At 36.5% G+C, this 27,764-nt stretch overlaps 1 protein-coding gene across 1 annotated transcript; it reads right to left on the reverse strand.

The window, feature by feature from the left end:
- Nucleotides 1–407: 407 nt before the first annotated feature.
- LOC129004689 (probable ATP-dependent RNA helicase kurz) lies at nt 408–27,361 on the reverse strand. Its single transcript, XM_054433250.1, has 20 exons — nt 27,197–27,361; nt 24,256–24,441; nt 22,329–22,562; nt 21,246–21,691; nt 20,665–20,854; nt 18,767–18,982; nt 17,248–17,383; nt 14,082–14,307; nt 13,673–13,829; nt 12,807–13,039; nt 12,131–12,348; nt 11,350–11,413; nt 10,864–11,024; nt 10,137–10,351; nt 9,597–9,728; nt 7,752–7,848; nt 3,875–4,012; nt 3,038–3,206; nt 825–922; nt 408–654 (listed from the first exon to the last, which is right to left on the reverse strand). Exons 1-20 carry the CDS (start codon nt 27,269–27,271, stop codon nt 578–580), a joined length of 3,468 nt encoding a protein of 1,155 aa, XP_054289225.1. The 5' UTR covers nt 27,272–27,361; the 3' UTR covers nt 408–577.
- Between the last annotated feature and the right edge of the window lie 403 nt (nt 27,362–27,764).

Below are 27,764 nucleotides of genomic sequence, written 5' to 3' on the forward strand. Positions count from 1 at the left end.
GCAATTGAAGGCGCTGCGAAAATCCAGCAGCGTGACAGTAGGGTGGATAGGTCAGCCGTCAGACAGAGGTTAGTCACAGTCGTACAGTTGGCAGCGCTGTGAGTGAATCATCGCTTGCCGGTCGACAATCAGGTTTGGTCAGCTCCTTCCTCTCAGCCTTGTTGGTTAGTGACACATTAACCACATTGAATCCTACTTACAATGTCCATAGGGGTGTAAGATCATAGAAACCAACTAAAAACACAAGTAGTTAACTTTTAACCACAAAAATATATAAGTTGCACAACGTTAAATTGGCTGAAAGTTAAATTTAACCGGGAGCGACAATTCCTCGTGACACAAACAGGCAAGCAGGCTTGCCAACCTCGTTCAGATAAAAGGATAATAAAACACATGAATCACCAACGTTTCAAATAGTCAAAATATAACTGTATTTACATCTATACAAATTCACAAAAATAAACTTGTAAACACTTTTAACAAATATATTACAAAGATTCTCCGATAAAACTCATGATTAAAAACTCATTTGTATGATAGAGCTAGACAGGTATATTGGCTAGGAGTGGTTTTGATTTTATAAAGGAGGCCACAAAACTGCAACTTCATTGTGGGCAGACTCGGGGAGCCAACTTTGATAAGCGTTCAGGAGATCTGGGAAAAGTACAAATATTTATGAACACTAACAATCCATACGTTGTCAAAATTACTAAACTCTATGCTTAGTGATAAGTTTGATCAATAAGTAGGAAAAGAGTTTGGCATTCGGATAAGAGTTTGCTAAACATTCTTGTTGAAAACTTAAAAGGAAGTAAATTACTTACACTTTGGTTCGTCTTCCCATTTTTCAAGTAGAGACGACTTTGAATCTACTTGGGCAGCAACAAGTGTCTTCAATAAAATCTCAGTCCTTGGTTGTAATCTGTAAATTATGTTTGTGTGAGACAGTGCTTAAAAATAAGAATAATTAAACATAGCTTTATTTTTAAAACTCACTTGCATTTTGATTGTTTTCAATAGCCAGGGATTATTTTTTTAAAATAAATAACAAGTAACATTTATGGAGTTATTATTGGAAAGGAGTTAAGTTCAGATAGGTCACAAAATTAGAGTCCAGGGTATAATAGAAACTCTAAGAAAGTCACACAAAGTAAAAAGGACATTTCATCCTGGTCTAAGATGTCTTTGGTAGATTAAAGACATTTTGTAAAGATTCTAAACCATTGTAATTCTTTATGTCTTATTTTCCCAGCCAATTTAGCTGAACTCAAGTTTCCAAAAGAACTCATTGAGTGGCTACACAGCTTTTCCTTAAAATGTGTTCAGAATCTATATAAATAAAAATAGAGTTTTGTCTGTACATTGCTCAGAATTATATATTTTTAGGTTATTTTTACGTTTTATACATTAAAGAAGCAGAAACGAGTCTTATCTCTATTTCTGTCTGTCTGTCTTTCTGTCTGTCTGCAACACTCAAGATGGCATTTTACGCTATCTTCTCCAGGAAAACGAGAGTACCTATCAAGATCCAAGTCATTTTAATGTATTCACTGGATTGGCGAGAGTGTCTTTAGCCATAAAATATGGCCACACTACTTTGTAAATACAATTACGGACGTTCAAAAATGCAGTTTTGTGCGATTTTTGTCAAGTTTTCGTCCAATTTTTATCGCATAATCATCTATGAAATAACGAACAGCTGTTCGGATCAAGATTATTTTTTATAGCTGTCACTGATATGTTTACAAATGTTGTTTACAAATACCGCAACCATTTTCAATCACGTTTTGAAGGCAAATCCCAACCAAGTGAGTTTAAAAACATTTTTCTTACAGAACGGATTTAATTAATCGCAAGTGCAATAATATAGTGTAATAGTGTAACTGTAATTGAAATTAAATGACTAGGCATTATCCAGGTCAGGAACCAGAGATTCTTTGTGTATGAAATTGTTCTTGAGTTTTGATAACCAGAAAGAAGACCTTGAATCAGTGTTGTATACGGCTGGGAAACTTAAATTTAATAATGATCACCGCCAATAGCTTAGAAACAACGTGTCCACTCATTGACGGTGGTTGTGTAAAGTGTAAAGTAAAAAATCACAACTGCAGTGGGTGATTGTAACAGAGGTTTACGTATGATGCTAAACTCGCTTTTCCAATATGTCACTTTCTGTTCTTACCATTGACTATATAGTTCCTACTCACCGTGTGGGTGTGATGCAATCGCTGGACCATAGAGCCAATAGGCCCATAGCCCTTCTCTTGGGTATGTACGCCTAACCATTTATTCATAAGAACCTTTTCGATGACGATCCTTGATACCGGTACTTTTCCCTAAAATACACGGCCTACCTACTTAAGAAATAAAATTACAAACGTCCAAAAACCCAACGTTGTGTGATTTTTGCCACATTTCCTTCTAATGTTAATACCAATTATTGTTTGCCTATATTATTGTTATTGCCTATACCAATTATTGTTTAGAGAATACATAATCTATTAAATAACAATAAGTTGTTTTTATAAGGTAATAGTGAGGTTGAGGTAGTACATTAAATAATTTTAACCATTGTAGAAAGTAACTTTTAAATATAGGCCTACCTTAGGGCTATGCCTCATAAATCTATAAAGCATCCGGGTGACATTTAATTGCGAAGCATTTGTTTTGGCTTGAAACTGTCAGATACTGTATTTGCGAAGGTTTATAGATATATAGTTTTGCCAGCATATCTGAAAATATGCAAACCAACTGCTGTTCTTAATATAAGAAGGTTTCAACTGACTACGATAAGATCCCGTGCGTAGAACGGGTACACAGCTAGTTTATAATAACTCCTAAACATTTCATAGTTAATGAATCCTCAAAGAAAGGTAGGTATCAAAACCAAATATAATTGACATTTTCACATATTATTTATTGTTTTTCAACCAAGTAAAAACTACATTAAAGTGCATTACCTAAACAGTAGAATTCATTATGTTAAATAAATTCTCATTTTGGCTTAAAATGGACTAAAAAAATCATCTCAACTCACCCTGCCCAGGACTTGACCATGGTCTGAGGCGTGGAGAGGAGATTTTTGGAGTACTTTTTGAGTTTTGGACAAACAGATCCGTTGAGAAAGAAGACAGCGAACCACTTGTAGCGATCAAGACCTTCTGGAAATTCAAGCTCGGTCACCGGCAGTGGCCAACCCCTCTTGCCTGAAATTATTGATCAAAATAAAATACAGTTTTGAGCAATTTGACAGTATTGACACAGTACTGTTTTAAAAAAACACAAAAAGGCGTTTGAGTTTGACCTTGGAGCCATACTCTACATGACACTATCAAGTCAACATCAACATCAAAACATCGCAACGACAATGACTGATAAAAGGCGATGCAAGCCAGTAGAGCCAGAGCGGAAATGCCACTGCTATTGTTCACTTTCTGCAGAGGGCTCGTCCAGCTTGCCAACGGTTATTAAGCATTAATTTTAACAAATCACAAATTGAATATTTTTTCTTTAAATAGAATCATACGTTAATAACGTACTGGTAATTAATTTTAGGCTTCCGGCAAAAAAAAAAAAAAATTATATATTTAGGCCTAAAATGACCCTGGATAACCTGAGGGCTAGGATAATCAATAGTGAACTTTATATGTACATGTTCATGATCACTTTTCAAAAATTCTTTCATTTTTACTTGAGTAAAGTATATTTTTGTAAAAAGATAATACCAAATTAATTGCACCTTAGTTTTTCATTCATATAATAGTAAAAACAAGCACTACCGTATTTCAACATTTCCTGAGAGGGTTATGACAAAAAAGGGAGAACTGTACAAGCTTAACACTCTTGAGGGCATCATTAGAAAGTATTCACTCACCAAACGAGCCAGAGAAGTGACAATAGACCACGCCAGTGTCCTCGTTGTATCTGGGCGGAGGTTCGGTGAGCGGAGACGACAAGTTACATAAAGTCGGTGCAAACACCGGCAGCCATTCAGGCTCTATAGCTGTCACTCCTATTAAACAAATCATTGGAGTGGTTAATAAACTGTTATTACTGGTCAGAACATACAGCAGTAAAACTTAATAATTAAATCTTATAATATCAACATTGTTTAGGCCGATATTGGCACTTAATGTAGTGTGTGACGAAGATGTGTTTTAAAAGTGTAAATTTGTGTTGGAGTGCATTCATTCCCATTCAGGTAAGCCTGCTAATTTTTCACTTTCATTTCATTTAATTGAACAAAATATCTCAAACAAAGGCCCTTGTGCTCAAGTTACATCCTTAACCTAAGAAATTAACATCTAATAAAGTTAGGTTAGGTTATTAACAACTTCGATGTTGAGAATTTTTGTCAGCCTTACAATCTTATCTGAATTGGCTCAAGTCCACTCTGACACAAAAAAAAACACAAAATCTTTACAATATGTATAATCAAATACTATTTTGATATTTTACTGGGGAGTATTTCATTTGGTCCAAAATCGTTTGGTCCACAAGTTGTAAAACAGTTCGTTTGGTCCAAAATCGTTTGGTCCACAAGTTTTAAAACAGTTCGTTTGGTCCAAAATCGTTTTATGATCCAGTTGGGGAGTATTTCATTTGGTCCAAAATCGTTTGGTCCACAAGTTGTAAAACAGTTTGTTTGGTCCAAAATCGTTTGGTCCACAAGTTTTAAAACAGTTCGTTTGGTCCAAAATCGTTTGGTCCACAAGTTTTAAAACAGTTCGTTTGGTCCAAAATCGTTTGGTCCAAAATCGTTTGGTCCAAAAGTACAGGCAAAACCAGAGTTACAATTGTGTATTGTGGAGTAAACTTATGAAATAGACTGTACGTTTCACTGTGGACCATTCGATCGGGTCGTTTTATTCAACACTCTATTACGAGTTCGTTTGGTCCAAAAGTATGAACTATTGCGTCCCTCACATAGAAGGTGTTCAAATAATCGCCGTTACGTCGTCAACCCAACCGCCTGCCTTCCGAGGCCTATTATTTGTTGTTTTGTGATATGTTTCTAAATAATTGATATGTTTGCATTTCTATACACGTACATATACATATATTTATTTATATATAATGTGTTTGTGTAATGTTTACTTTTTATCCCCAGTCAATCTTAAAACAACGCGTTTTAATTCCCTAGATTTGTGGATAAATATTGACTTTGCTTTGAGTTTGCATTTAATGTTAAACAGATGGTTTATTTTTTAATCTTACTAATATTATAAATCTGAAAGTTTGTGAGTTTGTGTGTGTGTTTGTGTGTGTGTGTGTTGCTCAATCACGCATAAACTACTGGACGGATTGGGCTTAAATTTTGCATGATGATAGCTCACATTCCCGATTAAAATTAAAGCATATTATTATCCCAAAAATCCTTTCGGGCTCCGCCCCAGTGGCTCTGCTGGCTCAGATGCTACTGCAAACCATCTGTCAAGATATAGGTACTACTGTAATTTAAGGTTTCTGTGTTTGGATGTTATTAGACACGATAAGAACACAATGAACTTCTTCTGTAGATGAACAATCTGTTGGTTACGAGAAATATAAGCCGAATTAATAAATGCCACAATTCAAGCACATTAAATTGACTCTGGTCTGAGAAACTGTTTATAGTATGGAGTTTTGGCCTTTTTGATGTCACCATCTGGGTAAGTAACTTTGAGAGATCAATGATTTTTGTTGCTGAGTAGCGCCAGTAAACATGCGCATCACTTCTTTAGTTGAATAACATTCACTGACTCCATTGTGTATTCTTTCACTAAGCTGAATGAATGCATCAAAGTAAACTCTCTAAAAGTATGTAATAAACTGGAATTTGGGATTAATAACTTTCTATAACTTATCATGCATTTATTCATAAAATTATTAAAAATTTAATCCAGTTACTGAAAACCACTATTATTTAAAAAAAAAATATGGGCAACGTGCCTGAATGTTTGTCTCAGACAATTATGCATATCACAAAGAGTAGACTTATAATTGATGTACCTTAATGATATGTCTATGATAAATAAAAGTAGCCTATTTAACATTCATTTTCATAGACTGTAAAAGCCTTCTGCACTTTTATTATTCTGTATCGTATTACATAATGGGAAATTGTCCAATGATTAAATACACATGTATAACAATAATCTCGTGATGATCTGTCAGTATTGAATAATAAGACAAAATATCGGCAAAAGTAGTCAAAAAGGCAGACACCAACCGGTACAATAGATATAACATAATGCAATAAGAAATGATTGAAAGAATTACTGTAATATTAAGATTATATAACTGTTCGTAATGGAACGTTATATTGTTAAACATGACATTATACAGAAGAACATCAATTTTAAAATAAGAAAATAAGATCCTTATATATAATTCTGTAAGACAAAATTTTTACCAGGAAATTGTGGACGTCCAGAAAATATGAGTAGGCTAATTAATGTAATTTTCATGTTCTATTTTAACCTTTTGATTAAGAATTATAGACAACCATGATCAATAGTAAACACTCCATTGTAAATAGGTACCGGTACAACAATACAAATTAAGGTGTATGATAAACATTTAAAACATGTTGGTCCACTGAACACCCTGTATATTAGAAGGTCGCCAAATGTGATAAAAACTGTTAATTTATAAGATTTCCAACCGTATGATACACTATTGAGCTTTAAGTTTGTTTATGTACGCTTTAGTGGTTTGAATACAACAAAACATGGTGTCTTTAACGTTAAAAACATAGAAAGTCAACATGTTTAAAGCAAAAATTGTATTAATATTATTATTGTATACGACGGCGGATATTTGAACGCCTTCAATGTGAGGGACGCAATAGTTTATACTTTGGACCAAACGAACTCGTATTAATGTGTTGGACCAAACGATTTTGGACCAAACGAACTGTTTTACAACTGTTGGACCAAACGATTTTGGACCAAATGAACGGCAATATAAACGTACAGTATATTTCATAAGTTTACTCTACAATGCAACATTTTACTTCTAGTTTGGCCTGTACTTTTGGACCAAACGATTTTGGACCAAACGAACGTGTTTTTAACTGTTGGACCAAACGATTTTGGACCAAACGAACGAGTTTTTAACTGTTGGACCAAACGATTTTGGACCAAACGAACGGCAATATAAACTGTGGACCAAACGACTTTGGACCAAATGAAATTGGATAAAACGATTTTGGACCAAACGAACGAGTTTTTAACTGTTGGACCAAACGATTTTGGACCAAACGAACGGCAATATAAACTGTGGACCAAACGACTTTGGACCATTTGAAGATGATCCTTTTACTGACACAGACAGATCACTCAATAAGGTTTGGGTAGATAAGAGAGATGTCCTCATCCTCATTTCCTCCTCATCATTTGTAATCAAATCATCAACTTTGAGCTGTAAAGATTTTTCAAGTACGCCAAAAAATACGTAACCTTGGATTTTGCACTCTATGGTGACATCCTTGCAATTTAAAATCTGGATACATTACTAGTGTACAATCATTTAGTAAAGAGATCAGTTTACAAAAACGAGCAACAAAAACATTTTGGGTTTATATAATACGAATTAGCACATATCAGTAACGGTGTGTAGTGTTCCTTGTGTCAAGATGGACGTTTTTCCAAATCAAGGTAAGTCTGCTATCCCAACAACCCTTAAAATCCCTTGTGCGTTAACACCATCAAGATGTAAGGAAATATGTTCAATCTACGCTATAGATTATCTCCAGCTCTAAAACACACCTCTGAAGTACATCTTGTCTGTCTGGAATATTTCCTGGTAAACAATCCATTCTGGAGCAGCCTTGTATAATGCAGAGGTTGACGGCATGTGCACAACCTACAGAGATCACATGAGTGTTTCAGTAATTAGTAATGGTATTGTCTTTTTAAAATATTTGTTATAACAAAATATTTTGTTTTTACTATAATGGTAATCATCAATTCTCTTTCAAGTGCATGAATTCGTAAACAAGAGAGACATTTGCCCCAAATTTCAACAGTTACATTCTAAAATGTGTGTACAGTAGAACCTCGGTTAACCGAGGTAATTGGGACCGAGGGTACCTCGGATACGGCGAACCTCGGATAACACGGAACGTAACCTAAAAATCGTTACCGGGGCTAAAAATAGCTCAAGATATACTAAAACATGAACAAAAGTTATTAACTGAACTGTTGTTTAGTTTATTAGTACAAGAAATGTTATTAGTACGCAATAAAACGTGAGAGGAAACGGTAACACTCACAATACTAAACACTGTTTTAATATAACACTCAATTTATTGCACAACTGAATACGTATGATATAGGCTACACAATGTACAGAAGTTTAGTTACAGTACAGTATTCCTGTTTACAAAATTAAATCAAAGAAATGAAAATTAATTTACTGTACATTGTACAAAAATAAACAAAGTAAGCTAATCTTTTTTCCCAAAGAAATCAGTTATTGTTTTTTGACTTAGATTAGAGGATCTTAGGCTAGCCGCCCTGTTGCGCCAGCGTCGCAGCCAAACTAAATCGTTTGTTGTTGCGGTTTCTTGTTGTTCAATGTATGCCAGTCACTGAGCTAAAATTATAACTGGAGGTAGCACTGCCATTGCAGAAGTCTGTCAAAAGCGTGTCGCTGATTTTGTTAGGTTGGTATAGCAGCAGGTTTTTTCATCCAATAACATGGCTTCTATAACTAGGTTTGCATAGCAGTGAGTTTTTTCATCCAATAACATGGCTTCATTTTAACTCACACCTCACGCAAACATGGCGGCTGGCGACACGCATCTTTGACATTCAGTGCTACCTCCAGTTAGAATTATAGCTCAGTGATGCCAGTGCTCCCTCGATCATTCTTAGACCTTCTGTATGTGATATTTTCTCAGTCGCCCCATCAGATTCATCGCTGTAAAAAAAAACTTTTGTCGAATCGGGGTGGTGGGGAGAGCGAGTGTCTCAGTCGCGTCTCGGCATTGAAACAGTTCGCATTGGTCCGGCGGGTTACAACACCTGCAGCTGCTCTGGCGAGCGGTGTCGGGTGACAGTGCCGTATGCATTCGGCAAAGATAAGCGCTAAGCTAGGCAAATATTTGGCCGAGGAAACACAACAGTTGCCAACATTTTACTGTACAGTAGTTTTAACGCATTGCAGGCTAGCGTGCGTATTGCGATAAAAGGAGCACCCAAACGCTCATTACTGTACGTAGTTTGTGCGTGTTTCTTTTGCTTTTTAAATAAAAAAAATCGTTCGAGACGGCCTCGGTTAACCCGGAGTCTCGGTTAAGCGAGGCTCGGTTAACCGAGGTTCTACTGTATGTGGTGATGAATTATTTTGTCACACTACCCACTAAATTATTGTAGCTATGTAACTACATGGATCTCTTTCAAATAAAACCTGACAAATAAATTTTAGCTTTCATTTTGGGTATGTAACTGTCAAAAAGTTGGTAACATTTTTATACCACAATGAATCAGCCAAGTAAGCAACAATATTATTTTTTAAGCACCAACCCCAACAACATCATTATTCCACATTTCAACAAACATTATTTTTTTACTTTTATACTGAAAATATAACATGGAACCGTTTCAAACCTCTTCCATCTCGGGTGTTTGGTAGACAGGTTTGCCCTTGCGTAGTCCTCTGGAAGTCAGTTCTTCATCTGTCAGTTTGAGGGCAACTTGGTCCACCATACCTGCCAGCACTATCTGTCGTAGTTGTCTTGCCTTAAAACAAAAACTGCAATTAATACATGTGCTTTAAAAATATGATACGCAAAGAAGAGAAAACAGTCCTAACTAGACTGAATATGAATGCTCCAGATTTGTTCTGGAAACTTTTACTTATTAGGCCTATGAATCTAATCAGTTAAAAAACAGCATGTTTCAAGCCCTGGTCAAAAAGAGTTTAGTTTAGAGATAGCAAGCTTGTGTCTGTTAAAGTTTTTGATAGACAATTTTTTATTATTTTTCTTATCTTAGTCAATATTATTCTTAGTGTAACGTTTTATGTTTCTTGTGGCAGTTTGGACTCTTTCCTATTCAGGTAAGCCTGCTATCCTCACTAAAAATACTAATAACTTTATAATATATTCTCACATGAGACATAGGTCCATTGTCTGATGGTAGACTAACCTGTGTATCGGTGGGAGGAATCATCTTAGGATCCACCACAAGAGACAACCCCGGCAACTGTAGATTCAGCTGATTGGTCAACTGTAGTCGTAACTTACGACACTCTACCACAGCTTTGTGTCTCAGACCATGCAAGGTACAGAACCTCTCCAGATGACTGTTGGAGTTGGCGTATTCGGCAGCTCCTACTGCTCTCAGCAGCACCATCACATCACCTGGACATGAGATCGTAAACATCCGCATGAAATAATCTTCCTATTTTTATTGAGATGAAATATAGGGAAAAATTTTTTAGCAAAGCATTTGATACCGTACTGTCTCATTATCAAGCTCAATTTATTAGAATGAGTCCAGATCTTGTATCTCTGGATGAACAATTTGGTTTCTAAGAAAGAGCCCTGTGATCCTTATATTTGCCTCAATGAAAATGTATTTTTATTTTCATTCATGGGTTGTTACAAAGCGTATGAAGCTCATGTGTTGTATGACGGAGACTCATTCAGTGTCAAAGGAGACAGATCATCTGCTTCACCACAAGAAAAGAGCTCAATGTGGTTAAGAACAAAAACCTTTGGCAATTTGTTTACATCAGGAAGCTGATTGGTAGATTTCCTTAGGTACCTAAACAAGGATTGCCTCAGGGAATTAACTTATTGGGGAGTGCAAAAAATCTAACTATAATTTAAGCATCTAGGGACCTCTAAGGAAAAATTATAAATAAACATACCAAGCAACAATGAGTTCCCCATTCCGGCCCATTGTCGTCGTAATTTCAGCCAGTGTTTGTCCCCAGAGAGTAGAAACTCCTGAACGGACAATGCAGCCACAATAGCCAATGTGTAACCAAGTAGACCTGACTGGTGACTCAGACACAGCATCTTGGCAAACCTGCAGTGGAAACCCCATTAAAAGATAAATATTATAAGTAATAGAGGTCCAAAATTAACAGAATAAAGATATTGATTACAACAAAATCACACAAAACACTTCTCAAATTATGGAAATAGCCCAGCGAAGGCCATAAAATAACAGAAAAATCTGTCTTTATAATTTTTCTTTTATATAAATAAAGTCTCTGTCATTGTTTTTCTAGAGATTTTTCTACGATTCGGGTAGCTTTGAAGAAAAAATGTTTTTACTCTGTGGTAATAAGGGGTTGCAAAGCACAGGAAAAGCTACTAGTTATAAGATAGTAGAAGAAAACAACACTAACCTTGGAGCCACAGGGAACATAGACATGGTCTGTCCCAGAGGGGTCAACTTGGAACTGCAAGCATCTGTAACAAAGAATTATCTGTAATAATAACTTGATTTTTTTTATAATTTACAGAGCAACATAGTCAATGACTTGAAAAAAATGTGTTGTAAATTATTAGCAGTAAGTTTACTTTGAAAGGTTAATGTTTTAGAGGCTAGCTTTGATTGGCAAGACACCTGATGCTACATACTCAAAATTGTATTAAATATATTCTGTTTTTAATCTTGCTGTGGGCTAGCAAGGCCGTTAAGTAATCTGGGAGTGGTATGTATAGTAATACATTTGTTTGTCTATTTATAGCAATTTCCACAAGTCATTGTGCCTTTGTATTGTCCAGGTTAGTTGCCTCACTTTGCGGTTAAGTTGCATTTGTGAATGTTAGTGAAAGTTGTAGTCTGAGTGACTTGATTTATAAGCTGGACCGAGCCAGAAAAGTTGGAAAATGAGCCAAGCTTTTATTTTTGTGATATTATTGTGATTGGAAAAAGCATAAGCCTATGTGGAAATTGCACAAAAAACTCAAGATTTTGCTACAAACACAGGAGGTGATTTTTATGTTCTCAGACTGAGGTAAATGTTCACATTTTCCATGATCGATGTATCCTCAAATTTTACAGTACCATTTCCCTAATTGCTATTTAGTACCTCCACTTTTCAGCATTACCTAGTTATGATGTGGGCCGGACGTGTTAGAGACTACTAAGCCACTTTACCCATTCACATTATCCATTCCCACCTTTTTTCTTGGGCGGCTGCAGCGCCCCAAGCAGTGTCAGCCTGTGTTCAGCAGTCCGTAGCTGCGTGACGTCTGGGGGGGAGGGGAAGGGGAAGTTGACCACTCTATCAATGCCGAGAGACTTCATCTGCAGCAGTAACTCATCTACAGGCCGACGCTGCATTTCCGGCACAGCCCACTCACAAAACTCATCATTGAACACAGCCGAGGAGTACAGTCTGCAAGTGTAAATTTGGTGTTTATTTCTTTGACGTCATCATCAAACAACTTTTTATGTTCAGGTTTAGTTTGTGTCAATTAGTAAAGGCAAGTGGGATGTGCATGCACACAAGAACCAAGAACCCCCACCACTGCTTTTGATATTTCTACAGCCAACTCAACAATCAATTGCCATTGGATTAGTTTAATACCACAAGCGTCTAGTAGTGTCACTATCAATGTTGTTTGGAGCCTTTCCCTCATCCCTCCCACAATGATACATAAAGTAGATGGAATAGTTTTAATTTTAAAACCTTTTGTCACAATGAATTACTCTCTACCAAAACCAGAATAAACTTGACACTTTCACTCAAAAATTCAATATCTTCACAGTATGTGAAATTGAAATGACACACAAGTACATCAGAAACACAGTCATCAGAGGGTAGTGAAATACAAAGTTGTAATTGTCACCCACCTATAACAATGACCAGCACTTGTTCGCCCAGCTCTTCCCGCTCTCTGATTGGCCGACGCTTTGCTGGTCCAGAGCACATCAAAGGTAGACACGCCAGTGTGAGCGTCGTACAGCCGTGTCTTGACTTTGCCGCAGTCCACGACGTACTTCACATTAGGGATGGTCAGGGAAGTCTCAGCAACGTTGGTCGCAACCACGCAAAGTCTACAACCCTCTGGTGGGGGCTCAAAAACCTGCAAAATGATATTCATGAAATCAGGCTATGGCCGATCATATTTTATTTAATCTAAAAAAGGATCCAATGAATTTACCCAACCACATATTTATAATAAAATAAATTACCCCTTGTCTTAGGTAATTAAATGGTACTGTTTTCTGTTTCAACATGACATGCTTTTAGGCGAGGTCTAAAGTTAAAAACAAAGATAAGTATGACTCAAAGATATGCTATCGCGTTTTAGAAACAAATCATATTGTTGGTTGGATTCATCTATAATTCTATACAAGGAGACTGATTGGAGGAAACAAAATACGGGGGAGTCGCTTATCATGGCGATCGAAGGCAAGCCACTTTCAAGACCCTTTGTGGATGTCAGCTCGATGTATTTAAAAGTTGTTAAAGACAAACAAGAGCAACTACGAGATGATGACAGGAGCGTAAATGGCTTGTCAACAATGGACAATGCACCTACCCCCGCCCCCACCTGCTGTTTCCCCACGAGGAGGAAACCCCGACCATAGAAAAGAGGAATAACTTAAACTTAAGATTTTTTTTTGTTCATAGAGCTTAAATTAAAATATAGTAGTAGAGAATCACCATAAAAGGTCTAATTATCAAAATGTGCCTGATAAGGGAGTAAACTTACCTTGGCCTGTTTGTGACTGGGCAGCAAGGAGAACAAAGGCAAGACCCAGAGTGGTTGTACTGTAGTGAACGTCTCCTCCTCCTCCCACCCTTCTTCTGCTTCAGAGCCATCATCCAACATGTCTCCCTCTGTGTCGTCCTGAGGGTTCAGTTCATAGCTGGAACATTAATCTGTGAGATTTAATACTATTGACAGACAAAATTATGAGGTAATATTATTGAAATTCTGAAGAAGTTTGGTCTTTATAATGACTTAATGAGCATTTAAATTGCAAACCTATGAAAGTACGGTACCAGGTACATTAAATTCAGATGCAACTTAAAACCTGTAAAATATGAATTCATCCTTTTCTCATGTATTTCATTTTGTTGCCGAGTGTCCAATCTTAAAAATGGTTAGGAGCACTTACTTGTCTAAATTAATCACTGGCAAAGGAGCAGGAGATTTCTTTAGTTTCCGTTTTGATTGCTTTGCTTTTTTCATAGCATCTTTCAAATCTTCATCAACCTCATCCTCTTCAACATCTTCCTTGTCTTTTTCCTCTGTTTTGTCACTGACCAGATTATTCTGCTTTTGAGACCGCAGCGGAAAAGCTTTCCTCAACTTTTTAACCACAAGGTTCACTTCTTGTTGACCTTAAAATATAAATTCAAATAATAATTCATAACTACATAAAAGGTTTTTTATAACTTTTGGAAACATAACCAATGAGTCAGAATTTCAAAAGTACATGCCTTACATAACCTGTATGGGTTTTAGTAAAATACATCATTAACCAAACACATACTAAACAGCCAGCTACGAGACAAAATGTTAAAAAAACAATGTAAGACACATGAATGAAGACTACAAGGTTATCGTAAAGGCACTATCTACCAAGGGTGTATCATAGCAAAACTGAGGAACTTGAGCTCTTTGGGGTAATTTTTTTAGAAATGAAGCATTTATACTAAACACTAGTACGATATTTTAGATAAATAAAATGTCAAATTTGGATCAATATTTACCGAGGAAATATTTCATCAGTGTGCGTATGAAATGAAATGAAAATCGTTTATTTTTTCAGGCAAAGTTAGGGCCACATTGCCCTTTCTTACACTTAACCTGACATTCAAAAATATAACAAAAATAATATTACATTGGGAAAACAAAATCTAATTAAACATAAAATATTTAACAATTAATTCAAGTACCTACATTTCTCAGAAAAAAAAGAAGAAAAACATACAAATTTAACAAAACAGTAAAAAAAAACACTTTTTTTTTGTAGATATTAGCCTAGACACCTATTTATTATCAATATTTTTACCTTTTTGGTAGTTTAAGGTGTCCAAAATTACTTATATCCTGCGAGACGTGTTTCGCATTAATTACAATGCATCTTCAGTCGCTGTCACAGGTCTCAACGTGACCTGTGATGTGTGATCTGTGTGTGTGGTGGTTCGCGTGTCTTCTCCCGCTCGCTTGATGTACAGTACGTGTGTGACCATGGTCGAAAAATTGTATATACGTATGTGTTTCGTGAACTGTACGGTTGTGTTAATATGTTTTATAAATTGTGACAACCACTTATATGGGCATTGTTGAGACCTGTGACAGGGACTGAAGATGCATTGTAATTAATGCGAAACGCGTCTCGCAGGAGATAAGTAATTTTGAACACCTTAGGCTACCAAAAAGGTAAAAATATTGATAGAAAAACACATTTACACACTCTTGGATACACGCATCAGCAAACGCGCAAAGAAATAGCCCTAGGACACGCTAGCCGAGACCATCTTCTCAAAATAGAGCTTTTTCAGTGCAGCCACAAACTGGGAACGTTTTTTAAGTGTCTTAATGTGCAGGGGTAGGCCGTTTCACAGACGACAAGCGGTAACAACAAAAGCCCTGCCATAAGCTGTGGTCACGTGATGAGGTATACGCAATGTGATCGAAGAATAACGAGACATTCGTGAACTACCCTGACTCCTGAGACACAAATTTAAAATCGGATTTGAAATATTTTGGGGAGCCTGTTTTCAAAATTGAAAAAACCAATGTCAAAATTTTAATGAATAGTTGATCATTTAATTTCAGGATGTGTGCCTCAAGGTAGTATGGAGTGATATGCTCCATACGTCGCAGACCATAGATCTCAAACAATAATTCTGTGACCACTGAAGCATACCCGCCTGAATCACAGTCATGTCATTGATCAATGAGTTGCAGTAAATGAAGTGGGGTAGTACAAGTGATTTGATCAAATGTAGTTTAGTGTGTTGTGGTAAAAAATTCTGTAATCTTTTCAATGAATGTATGGAGGCAAAAACCTTTTTTCGTGTGTCCGTAATTGCTATGTCCCAAGTAAGTGAAGAGCTGAAAGATATATTCTTATTGTATGAATTTAAGAGAGAGTTTAGGCTGGTAATCATTAGTTTCTTTTGAATAGCTATTTACTAGTGATGGTTCGGTACTTCACGTCAAATGTCGATTCCGCCGGTTCTTGGCAAAAGAACCGGAACCGATGGTGAAACATCGGTAGGTACCGATAATTCCGAAAAATTACCAATATTGCCGCGATCGACCAAGACGAAGATGACGTTTCCATGACCGCGGAGATGATATTGCCGCGATCGCGATCGGGGATGACGGCAATGACGTTACCGCGATCCCAGGAGACGACGATGATGTCTACATGGCCGCAAGAGATGTTCATGATTTTGCCGTGATCATGGACGACGACAAAGACGTTTCCGTGACCGCGGGAGTTCATGTTGTTGTCTACACGGCCACAGGAGATGTTCGTGATTTTGCCGTGATCGTAGAAGATGATGATGATGTCTACACGGTGGGTGATGATGTTTCAGTAATTGAGAAAGATGTTTCTAATTTTGCAGTGATCTCAGAATACCCCTCTATATAGTACCTTAAATATGGTAGTTATTTGATGTGATAAGAAGGGTTTACACTTGGAAATTGGCTAGTTAGAATGTTTCATTGCTGCATACATTTTTTACTTGAAAAACACCCTAATAGCCTACCTCAAAAATACCAGTAGGCCTATAACCAATCCATTCAGTGAACTTGGTAAAACTATTTAAAATATGATATTGGTATTGAGAATTGTTTTTTCAGGTATCGGTAAAGAATCGATAAATTTTGGTATCGACACATCACCAATTCATCAAATATTTTTAACACTTCTGCTACATTATATATTATTTTGATTTAAATGTGTTTGGGTATTTTAGTGTTTTTTTTTACAAATTGAAATTAGTTTTAATTTCTTAATCCCTTCAGTTTTGTACTAACCTATAGTAATGCAAAATACTATGAAATTGAAATACTGTATGGATATTTTGTTTTAGAACAAAAAGTAGCCTATCCTATAAATTAAAATAAGGTACCCTTGGTACTGGAACCGAGAACCAAGAATCGATTTTGGCTAGGAACCGGTACCGGCTTTGAAAAAGTGGTACCGACCCATCACTACCGTTTACCTTATCTAATATTAGTGCACTGGCAATATGTATTGTGTAGCTTATGTAATCGGACACACAAGTATATGATTAACAAAACATTAATTTGTTTACCTGTGAGAAATATGAGTATCCCTCCTTCAGGCAGCTGAGTGTGTATTTTACAAGCCTTGCGATAAGCTTCCTTCACATAGTCTTGAGGTGTCTGTTTGTTGAAATGAATCGTTACAGGAAACTGTCGTGATTCAACCTGAAAAGTTAGCAAGCGTGTTATTTTCAGTCAAACCGTAATATAAGAATGCTATGCAGGGCCGGTTCTAGGGATTTTTCAGAGTTAAGCGAGCACCCGAATCAGCGCCACTTAGAATCCCCCCTTACCACCTCACCCACTCCCCCCACAACCCATGAACATTGCTTAACTATATTTGTGAATTTTTTCCCAACGATTTTGGGAAGAAATTTTTTTAAAGTTTAGGTTAGAAGAATACTTGCAATAAAAGACTGTTTATTATTCCCAGAAATTTAACATTTTTACACTTTTACTCATCATATAAACTTTAGCAAAACCAAGGCCACACTAAAAAAACAGTCCGTAATGCTCGTCAAGCATGACGTTACTATAGAAGAAGGCAATTACGTAATGTTTGGACCGTTTGTGATCAGCTGCTTGTTTTAATCTTTCCTTGGAAAATAAATAAATAAATACCTACGTCATTGCCGTCGTCTATCGTGACAACATGCTTGACGAGCATCACGACCTAAGTTAAAAATTTATTTCTAAATGTGAAAACAATTTTTACAGGATAACTTGGATACGATATAAGTTTTTATAAAGCCTATTACAATGAAAAACAGGTGTAAGTAGATGACAAGATAGGAATTTTTAATTGAACACATTAAACATGTAGAAAACTAAATCTATTACCTTGACAAAAAGAATACAAAATGTTCAATTTGAACAGTTCAAAAACTCTTATAGCAGTTAGAAATTAATTCTCCTAGCTTTGATCTTGGCAAATTTTTTAATTGCTGAGTCGGTATCAATCTGGTTCAGAACAGGTGTACGTATACAACATACAACTAAAAGAGAATACAATACATACAATGTAATGCTCTGCTCTAGCAGGGGAGAGTTATCAGAAGTAGAAGGGAGGGAAGGGAGGGAGAAGTTTCTTGTTGTCGTTGTGGTGGGGCGCTGCGCGCTTGCTTATCTCGAGCATGAGTCATGAAATGAAACCCAAAGGCGCCGCGCTGTACGCTGCCGTAAATAAATAAATAAATAAAAAATTGTTCTGTTGGCGCCACTTTTTCGTGGCGCCATATGCGGCCGCGTAGTTCGCGTATGGGTTAAACCGGCCCTGATTCTATGAGTAGACGTTTTTTTTATGCTTATGTTTTCTAACTCATAGTGTTCAGAGAGATAAATTTACATGACCTAACCAACATTGAACTTTTTTTCAACAAACATTTCATTTGTTAGGAACTGTACAGATCCTAAATTACACAGCATTGGTAAAATTGTAAATTTGTACTTGTAAGCAACAAGTCAAACATTACTACCTAGTTATATTTGTGTAAACAATAGATCGTTAAGAGACGAAAAAATGTTTTTGTGTCAAAAAATAATCTTTACCTTGATAACTGGAGGGGGAGTTTTGAAGAGTCGAGTGTTTTCCGTGAAGTCAGTAAGTCGAAGAGTGGCAGACATGATTATAAGTTTGAGAGGGTTCCCTCGCTTGTTCCTAACAGGTACAATCCGAGATAGCAGACCAATCAGAATGTCTGTGTACACGCTGCGCTCGTGGGCTTCATCTAGGATAATGACTGAGTATTTGTTCAGCAGAAAATCCTGGAAACAAATTTCTATGAGGCTATAAATAGGTACAAAACTGTAATCAATTTGAGACATTGTACATTTTAAAACTTTTATTTAAACTTATGTTCCGAGACATTTTTTCTTATTAGACTATTATTTAAATTTAATTATTTCACTTCATTTTTAGACACATACTTTCACATTTATGAAATTAAATAAGTTGAATTAATACTACTGCAGAGTGAACAACGAGAGCGATGCATTATGAGGATTTTTAAAATTTAGATTAGTGCATTTTTTTTTATAACGGGATTAGAGGCCAAAATGTCAAATACAGGAGTATTTAATAACTGTAAAGTTGGTCAGCAGAAAACATTAAAATCAATCAACTATCACAACAGTACGGCTAATAAATCAGGTAGGTATGTTAGATGAACAAATGGTAGATCAGAATCTAGCACACCAAAGATGTTTTTAAGTAAGCTTTTAAGTATTTTCTTAGGTAAAGAAACATATTAGGCCGCCTTCCCACTAGGGTCGCAGCCACGCTTGTCCCTTTACACATGTTGGCTGCCACCAACTGGCTGAGACCTTCTCGCTAAAAAGGTACTCGGTTTCATGTTGCATGATTCGGAATCAAATTGTTGCTTTCTTCTTTGGTTTACAGGCCTACCTACTAATGACAAACATTCATTATTATCAAGAAATTTATTAGGTACCCTATTCTTTCATATCACCGTTAACAAGCAATTAATTGTAAACCAAAGAAAGCTCTAATAATATAGCTAATGTTATAGCTCAAAATAAACAGCCGCAAACCAAGAAAGTATCACAGGCTTGTGTGCAGCTTCAAACAAGTGGGAGTCACAAGTTGAACACGGGTGTCCACAAAAATTTTTTTATTAATTTCCATGACTATCCATGACCAATTACCATTGATTTCCATGACTCACAAACTTCTCACGAACTAAGACAACTCAAAACATTGTAATAATATTTGTGCTATATTGCTATTTGAGTTGTAATAATAAAGTTGTAACATTTTAGTATACACTACCGTTGCAACAATATCCTACAAAAATATTAATTAAATTATAAGATAAAGTAGGGACCTGTTTGTACCTATTGAGCCAATACAGTTGCAATAAATTGAATTGTCGTACATTTGTGAAAAACCCTGAAAAATGCTAAAATAGTTGGGGTTACGCCCGACTAGAGCATTGAAAAGTCCCCTCCAATCCATCCATCATTGAGAATTTCCATGACGTTTTGCCTATTTGCATGACTTTCAAATACCAAAATCTTTTTCCATGACTATCCCTGACTTTCCAGAATGTGGAACCCTGTTGAAGGTAGTCAGAAGACAAAGCAAGCGGTGCGCGCAGCCCTGATAGCTAGGTCGCTGCGACCCACTTGTGTGAAGAGCTCTATAAGACACAATGCAATTTTACAGTTCTGGTGGCTGCGACCCAGTGGAAAAGCAGCCCTTAGGCTCTTATTTAAATAATTACAGGGTTCGGTTGCAAAAATGTTGTATAAAAAATCAGAGTTTGTACACTAAATTACAGAGACATCACAAGTTCAGATATTCCAGGCGAGATAATATAAATTATTATCCAAGTACTGCACTAATATAGGACTGTTGGCTAAGGAAAATAAACATTATCTAGGTAGGCATATTACAAAACTTTATAAATGGGTAAAAAAGTTCATACAGTCTGCAGTTCTTTCAAGAGTACACCGTCCGTCATAAACTTGATTTGCGTGTTTGGTGTCGTGTTTCCTTCAAATCTTATCAGGTAGGAGACTTTATCTTCGCTCATATTCAGCTCCTGACCAACCCGCTTAGACATAGCTATCGCCGCAACCCTTCTCGGCTCCGTTATTCCGATCAGCTTGTTGTTGCTAGAAAACAATATTAAAAATAATTATGAAGTTTTTAACGTGCTTCCCTTCTAAATCAAAGACAGCTAAAAAATCCTTTGAAATTCACCAAAGTTTGAATATAAAAGTACTAACTTTTGCCACTAATAATACTTTATCAAAAAGTTACCTACAAACTAAAAGTTTACCTAGTATTTAAAAGAGACATACAAAGTAAACAACAACTTTGGCATTAGTTGGTCCGTTTACTCTATGAAAGAGTTTTTGACCAATTACAACATCTGTAATAGAACTAGCATAGCTAAATTTTTGTTGCAATGACACCATTTTATTCCTTTAATAACAAATTATGAGAATTATTTGGTTATATTGTCTAAGAAACTAATACTGATGGACTAACTAAATGCTTTACCTTGCATAGCCAGCCTCATACAAAAACTGTGGAACCTGCGTAGTCTTCCCACTGCCTGTTTCTCCGGCCAACAAGACTATTGGATTTTCCCGGATGGCTTCCATGATAGCCTGTTCCTCTCCAAGGATTGGCAGTTTCAATCGTCCTTCTTGAATTTTCTCATCTCGATTAACAGGAATAAAAATTGAAGGGACACTTTCAACTTTGATAACCTTATCCTTCTCTTCTTTCAACTTTAAAGTATTATCCCCATGTGTTACTTTATTGTTTATTTCATTATCGTCTGTAATGTCTATCGTGACACTATTTAAATTTTCGGATTTGGTTTCATTTGAGTTTATTAAATCTTTTTGCAGTTCCGTGTTAGTTACCTTTACTTGATCAATGTCCTCAGGCTCTTCTTTAATATCAACATCTTCATCAGCACTGGAATCTGTGTCTGATGGCTAATCATCAAACATGAAACAAGATTTGTCATTAAAAGTTGTAATGGCAATGTTTCATGAGTATTGACATTTTTAAGCTTTACCTAGCTCTAGGGATATTAGAACTGATTAAGCATTGTCGATATTATGTAATGCTTTAAGAAAACTGGCAAAATGTATCAGATTATTAATATAACATAATTTAATGAGTTGGAGTAGATTGAAGTGAGATTACCTGTATAGCTTTGTTACTAACTAAAACAAGCTGATCCATTAGCCTGGACCATTTATTATAATTACGACAATTAGTAAGCACACCTTTCCACTTGCTTCAATACATAAAACATAAAATAATTCTTGAGTATTTTAACTGACCTACCCAAAGTTTTAACATTTAATTGATGAGAAGTATAGGATTTATTCATAAAACTAAGTCGTAAAAGGCAAGTGCATTCTACACGTACCCCACTTAGTCATATTTATTTACCCACTGTAGCAATAGGTACTAGGCTCGTAGGATCGATTTGAGGCTCAATTAAATCCAGAGATTTCTTGTGCGTGCTACCATTCTAAGTCAGAATACTTTATTCGGCTGTGACGCGAGCGTCACACCACTTAGACTATTTATTGATGAACAATTTTTTAATTTCCTACTTACATCAAACCCAACAATATTGGGGTCATCTGTCAGGAGAGAACTTTGTCCTTTAGCCTCTTCCTGCAACAGTTTCATCCTTTTTTTCCTGCTGCCAGCTATTGAATTGATTGCCTTTTGTTCTTCATTATTATGCCGCTTCAAACCTTTAGTTTGTAAAGAGGCTATTGTTGTTAGTTTGTTTAGCAATTCTTCAGGGGCTTGTACTTTGGAAAGAGCTTCTAAAATTGTTGAGCGCTGAAAAAAATATTTCAGCTTCCATCAGAAATAGAATTTTGAATGATAAAGTTTTATTCGTAGATGATATTAAAACTTTTTAATTGAATAAAAACTTGCAAATGGTAACTACCTAATGAAAGTTATAAATTATATTAAATGTAGCCTAATAGAAACCTAACAGTTCTTAGATATGACTAGCTGTGTGCCCGTTCTACGCACAGGGATCTTATAGTATTCAGTTGAATGTGACAAAAATCACACAATGTTGAGTTTTTGGACATTTGTAACTTTTTCTTAAGTAGGTAGGCCATGTATTCCATGGAAAAGTACCGGTATCAAGGATCGTCATCGATAAGGTTGTTATGAATAAATTGGTAGGCGTACGTACCCAAGAGATGGGCTATGGGCCTATTGGCTGTATGGTCCAGCGATTGCATCACACTGTGAGTAGAAACAGAAAGTGACACATTGGAAAAGCGAGTTTAGCATAATCCGTATACCTCTATTACAATCACCCACTGCAGTTGTGATTTTTTTACTTTACACTTTACACAATCGCCATTGAAGAGCCGTCAATGAGTGGAAACCTTGTTTGTAAACTATTTGCGACGATCATTAAGTGTCCCAGCCATATACAACACTGATTCAAGGTCTTCTTTCTGGTTATCAAAACTCAAGAACAATTTTATACACAAAGAATCTTTGGTTCCTGACCTGAATGATGCCTAGTTATTTAACCCTTTGAGTGCCAACGTCCGGGGAACCGGACGTTTTTAAAACGAGCCAAAAGTGCCAACGTCCGGCCGACCGGACGTTTTTAGAACGAGCCAAAAGTGCCAACGTCCGGTTGACCGGACGTTTCGTAATGATCGAACAGCTGTCATAACAACCGAATAAATACTCGGATTCTTTTAACCCATATATTAACATTGAGTCGAAAGTTGCTAGATGCGATACATCGATTTTCGTTGGTCGAAATATCGAAAATTCGATTTTTACGAAATTTTAACCTAAAAATCGCCAGATCGCGCTCGGCATTTTTAGCGCGACCTTCGGGAAAAATCATCGGCATTTTTTGAGCGTTACTTTTATTTCTCGCCTGGCACTCTAAGGGTTAATTTCATTTACGGTTACACTAAAATATTGCACTTGCGATTAATTAAATCCGTTATGTAAGAAAAACGTTTTTAATCTCACTTTGTTTGGGATTTGCTTTTACAAAACTTGATCAGAAATGATTGCGGTATTTGTAAACAACATTTGTAAACATATCAGTGACAGCTAGAAAAAATAATCTTGATCCGAACAGCTGTTCGTTATTTCATAGATGATTATGTGATAAAAAATTAACGAAATCTTGACAAAAATCGCACAAAACTGCATTTTTGAACGTCCGTAATTTTATTTACAAAGTAGTGAGGCCATGTTTTAATGGCTAAAGACACTCTCGCCAATCCAGTGAATACATTAAAATGACTTGGATTTTGATAGGTACTCTCGTTTTCATGAAGAAGATTGCATAAAATGTCATCTTGAGTGTTACAGACTGAAAGAAAGACAGACAGACAGACAGACAGAAATATAAAAAAGACTTGTTTCTGCTTCTTTAATGTATAAAACGTAAAAATAGCCTAAAAATATATAATTCTTAGCAATGTACAGACAAAACTCTAATTTTATTTATATAGATAGATGGCTCCAAAGTACTTACGTTTTCTTTTTTCTTTTTCCGTTCGACTATTTTTTCCAATTTTTTCCTCTGAGTTTTGGATAAAACTTTTGTCACAACAGGTCCATTGGTTTTAGTTTTAACTGTTTTCCTTTTCTTTGATGGAATAACAAGTGTGTTACAATCATCATAATGCTCATTTTTCTTCGTTGTCAGTTCCAATTGTACCTAGAATCATATTTACTGTTAAATGCTACCTAGAATATTATGCCACAGTATAGGCCTAATGGTAGATTTTTTTTTTTGGTCCGAGGTCGCTAGGCACGAGCCTGGGATTGTTTTTCACATTACTTCAGGCTATACTTAGGGGTTGACGGCATTATCAATTAGGTCTAGATAAAATTCATTGGTGACTTGGCGGGGATCGAACCTGGGACCTCAGGGACTAAAGTCCCACGCTCTAACCACTATGCCAGCTCGCTCCCCATTGAGTTCAGCATAAAAAAGTAGTACAAAATGATGGGTCACAACACCACCTTTATATTTAAAATAATTTCACATTTCAAAATGGCGGCAAAAAAAAATACATCCATCATAACCAAGTGAAAATAATGGTGGTGTATACTTATCTTTATCTAGCATTATTTTGAGATTATGGTCTTAGTACCGGTATGCACAATGTTAAAATGGACTAAAAATACATTTATAAAAAGTTATCATAACTTTAGAATGGATCTAGATTTTTTTAAACGGATTGCAGCATCGTTTTCAGCGTAAAAATGTAGTTTGAAACAATGAGTCACAACCCTACCTTTACATTTGAAAAAAAACAACTTTTTATCCAATATGGCGGATCCAAGATGGCGGCCAAAAATGTATACCCAGTCAAAATTAAGTACTTACTACTCTACAATGATCTGACGTGGTCCGGAGTTGATATCTTAAGAAATGTAGAAAAAAGTAGGGGGGGAACTCATTTAAAACTCACCCTGTATATATATAATTATAGGTGTATTACTGATCCACCTGTTTATGATTCCATCAACCCCTTTTTTTTCCTGCACCTCCCTTATTGCCAAATGGGAGGTAAGTTTATTGTCAAATGCTTATGTCCAAAAAGGCACAGACTTATAGCAGTTACAATGTTAAATGCAGTTACAAATGTTTAGTGAGCCGGTGGCTCAGTCGGTAGCGTCGCGGACTTCGGGCCCAAGGCAGCGATGTCGTGGGTTCGGATCCTGGTCACTGCCGATAACATTTTATCAGTACAGTTCACCTTTGTACTGTACCGGCTCACTCCTTGCTTTGCTGTAAACGATCCACGCACGGGCGCTTAGTCTATGTGGACAGGCAAATGCAAGGTTAAAAGAGGCCGCCAACCTCTTTAAAAAAAAAAAAAAAAGTTCATTTTCTATCCAGTGCTTGCCTGATCATTTGTCAATTAATATAAAGAAGTAGGCCTATCTGTAGATCTTCCTGCTCAAAATGTGTGTTGCTGGTTATTGAGAGGAGATACCCTCAACACTTCTAACCATATATATATGCTATCCACAAGAACAATGGAAACACACATTGGAGAGAGAATTATTCAAATGAGTGTTACCGAAAAGAGGTGTCCTCGAGGTACTGTCCCCCCTTCTCTGGAGTCTGGTGGTCGATGAACTTCTTGGGAAGTTAACCAGGAAGGGTTTGCGATGTATCGGATATGCAGATGATAGTCATAATTGCAAGAGGGAAGTTTGAAAATACCTTCTGTGACTTGATCCAAGGAGGGCTAAATTGAACGAAGGAATGGTACAGGTCCGCTGGGTTGACGGTTAATCCGAACAAAACCTCACTTGTGCCATTCACAAGGAAGAGAAATCTTGCCCACCTGAGAACCATCAAGCTGGAGGGGAAGGAGCTTGAATGGAAATCAGAAGTGAAGTTTCTAGGGGTGGTCCTGGACAAGAAACTACTGTGGAAACAGACACATAACTTAGCTTAAAAAAGGTGAACAACAAAGCCACTAAGTTAATGCCTAGATGGTATGCAGAAGGTACCCTGGGAAGATGTGGAATTGTAACCCATACATACTAAAAAGCTTGTGGTATATGGATGTGTAGCTTGTAGGCCTACCCCTGTCAACCCCGTCACCGGGACCAGACCAGTTCTGGTCGTGCCACAGTAACTTTGGCTGAACTGTAGTAGGTAACGCAAACCACTCCCCAAGGTCGACTGACAACTGGGAAAGGGGTTTTAAAGAGTAGCCGAAACCAATTCCGCAAAAGAGATAATTTACGTAGGGTGTGGCTAATTGCCTTGCCGAACGCAATCTATGGTTTTATAACGATAAATGTTGTAACCCAGAGGTAATTTCCGTGATGCGCCCAATTTAAGGTTAACCCTAGAAAGGTTTTATCGTCATACAGCATGACGCTAAGGGTATCAATACGTAAATTTGAATTGGACAGTAAGGTACAGGAATTGCAGGAATTGAACAGGAATTGCACAGTAAGGTATCGTAAATTTTATGTACTGCCGGCCATTTTGCTATACACAAAGGGTATTGACTCGTAAGTTTGACGTATGTGTTCCAAGAAACTGACTATCAAGTGCATAAAGAAACACACTACGACCCAACCAAGGCAAATGACTGCTTAGAGTACTGCCGGAAGGAGGGTATTGTCGGTTGAGGGGGTGGGGGGTGAAACGCTAAAAATAACTCGTACCGGTACCACGTCAAATTTACGTGCAATACCCAACCCATCTAGGGTTAATGATACATTTTATGAAACTGTTCTAGTGTACCGGATTATGACTAGCCTATTATGAGAATGTAGGCGCAACATATTTTTATGAAAAAGCTGCATATTTAAAAAGATACAATAGACAACATTTGAGTAGGCTACTATAATACTTTTAAAATAGACAATCGATTAACTTAAACCATTAAACTTACAAACTAACCTATAAACTTACAAATTAAAGTTACCTAGCCTACCTTTGAATTGGAGCTATTTTCAACCACAGTATTAACCACTTGTCGCGCTTTCCAGTTGTAGCCTTTCTTCCCCATTATTATTTTCTAACAGTACTTCACAGAAAATGTAAATAATTTAAAGATAAAATTATGCTTATCATAACCTCACTCATAGGGTTAGGGTAAACATTAAACATAAACAAGTAAGAGTAAGCAAGTTTCCATGCAGCATGGCTTTTTATTTTCGCTTCGGCCGACGAGTGAGTTTGATTTGGTTTATCACTATCATGAAGGCATGTACTTTTTTTCAATTTACCGAACAGGATAATGGCATATAATGGCAACCCCATGTAACCGTTTGGCTAAGTACAAAAGGGTTACACAGACTATACCATTCAAAAACTTTCTATTGCCCTAAACATAATTCAATGAAACTTTTTTTTTTTAACTTTATTTAATTTACAATCTGTTCAAGTTGAACAATAAGCAAATGATGTAAATAGTAATACAAAAATAACTTGAAGAACATGAGCTAGTGATTGACCACCGTCAATGAAACTTGGATTATGTTCGATTTCGATCTATGCTA

Source organism: Macrosteles quadrilineatus, unplaced genomic scaffold (genome assembly GCF_028750875.1).
Source record: "Macrosteles quadrilineatus isolate MER2022 unplaced genomic scaffold, UCM_ALF_1.0 Scaffold_10__1_contigs__length_6754688, whole genome shotgun sequence".
NCBI lineage: Eukaryota > Metazoa > Arthropoda > Insecta > Hemiptera > Cicadellidae > Macrosteles > Macrosteles quadrilineatus.

Bases quoted from the DNA above. Each gene is read 5' to 3' on its own strand.
- LOC129004689 (XM_054433250.1), bottom strand. From the start codon at position 27,271: ATGGGGAAGAAAGGCTACAACTGGAAAGCGCGACAAGTGGTTAATACT. The intron at 13,830-14,081 runs GTAAGTGCTCCT...TTAATGTTCCAG, and splicing joins CCAGTGATTAATTTAGACAA to CTATGAACTGAACCCTCAGG. The intron at 923-3,037 runs GTGAGTTGAGAT...CATAATTTACAG, and splicing joins ATGGTCAAGTCCTGGGCAGG to ATTACAACCAAGGACTGAGA.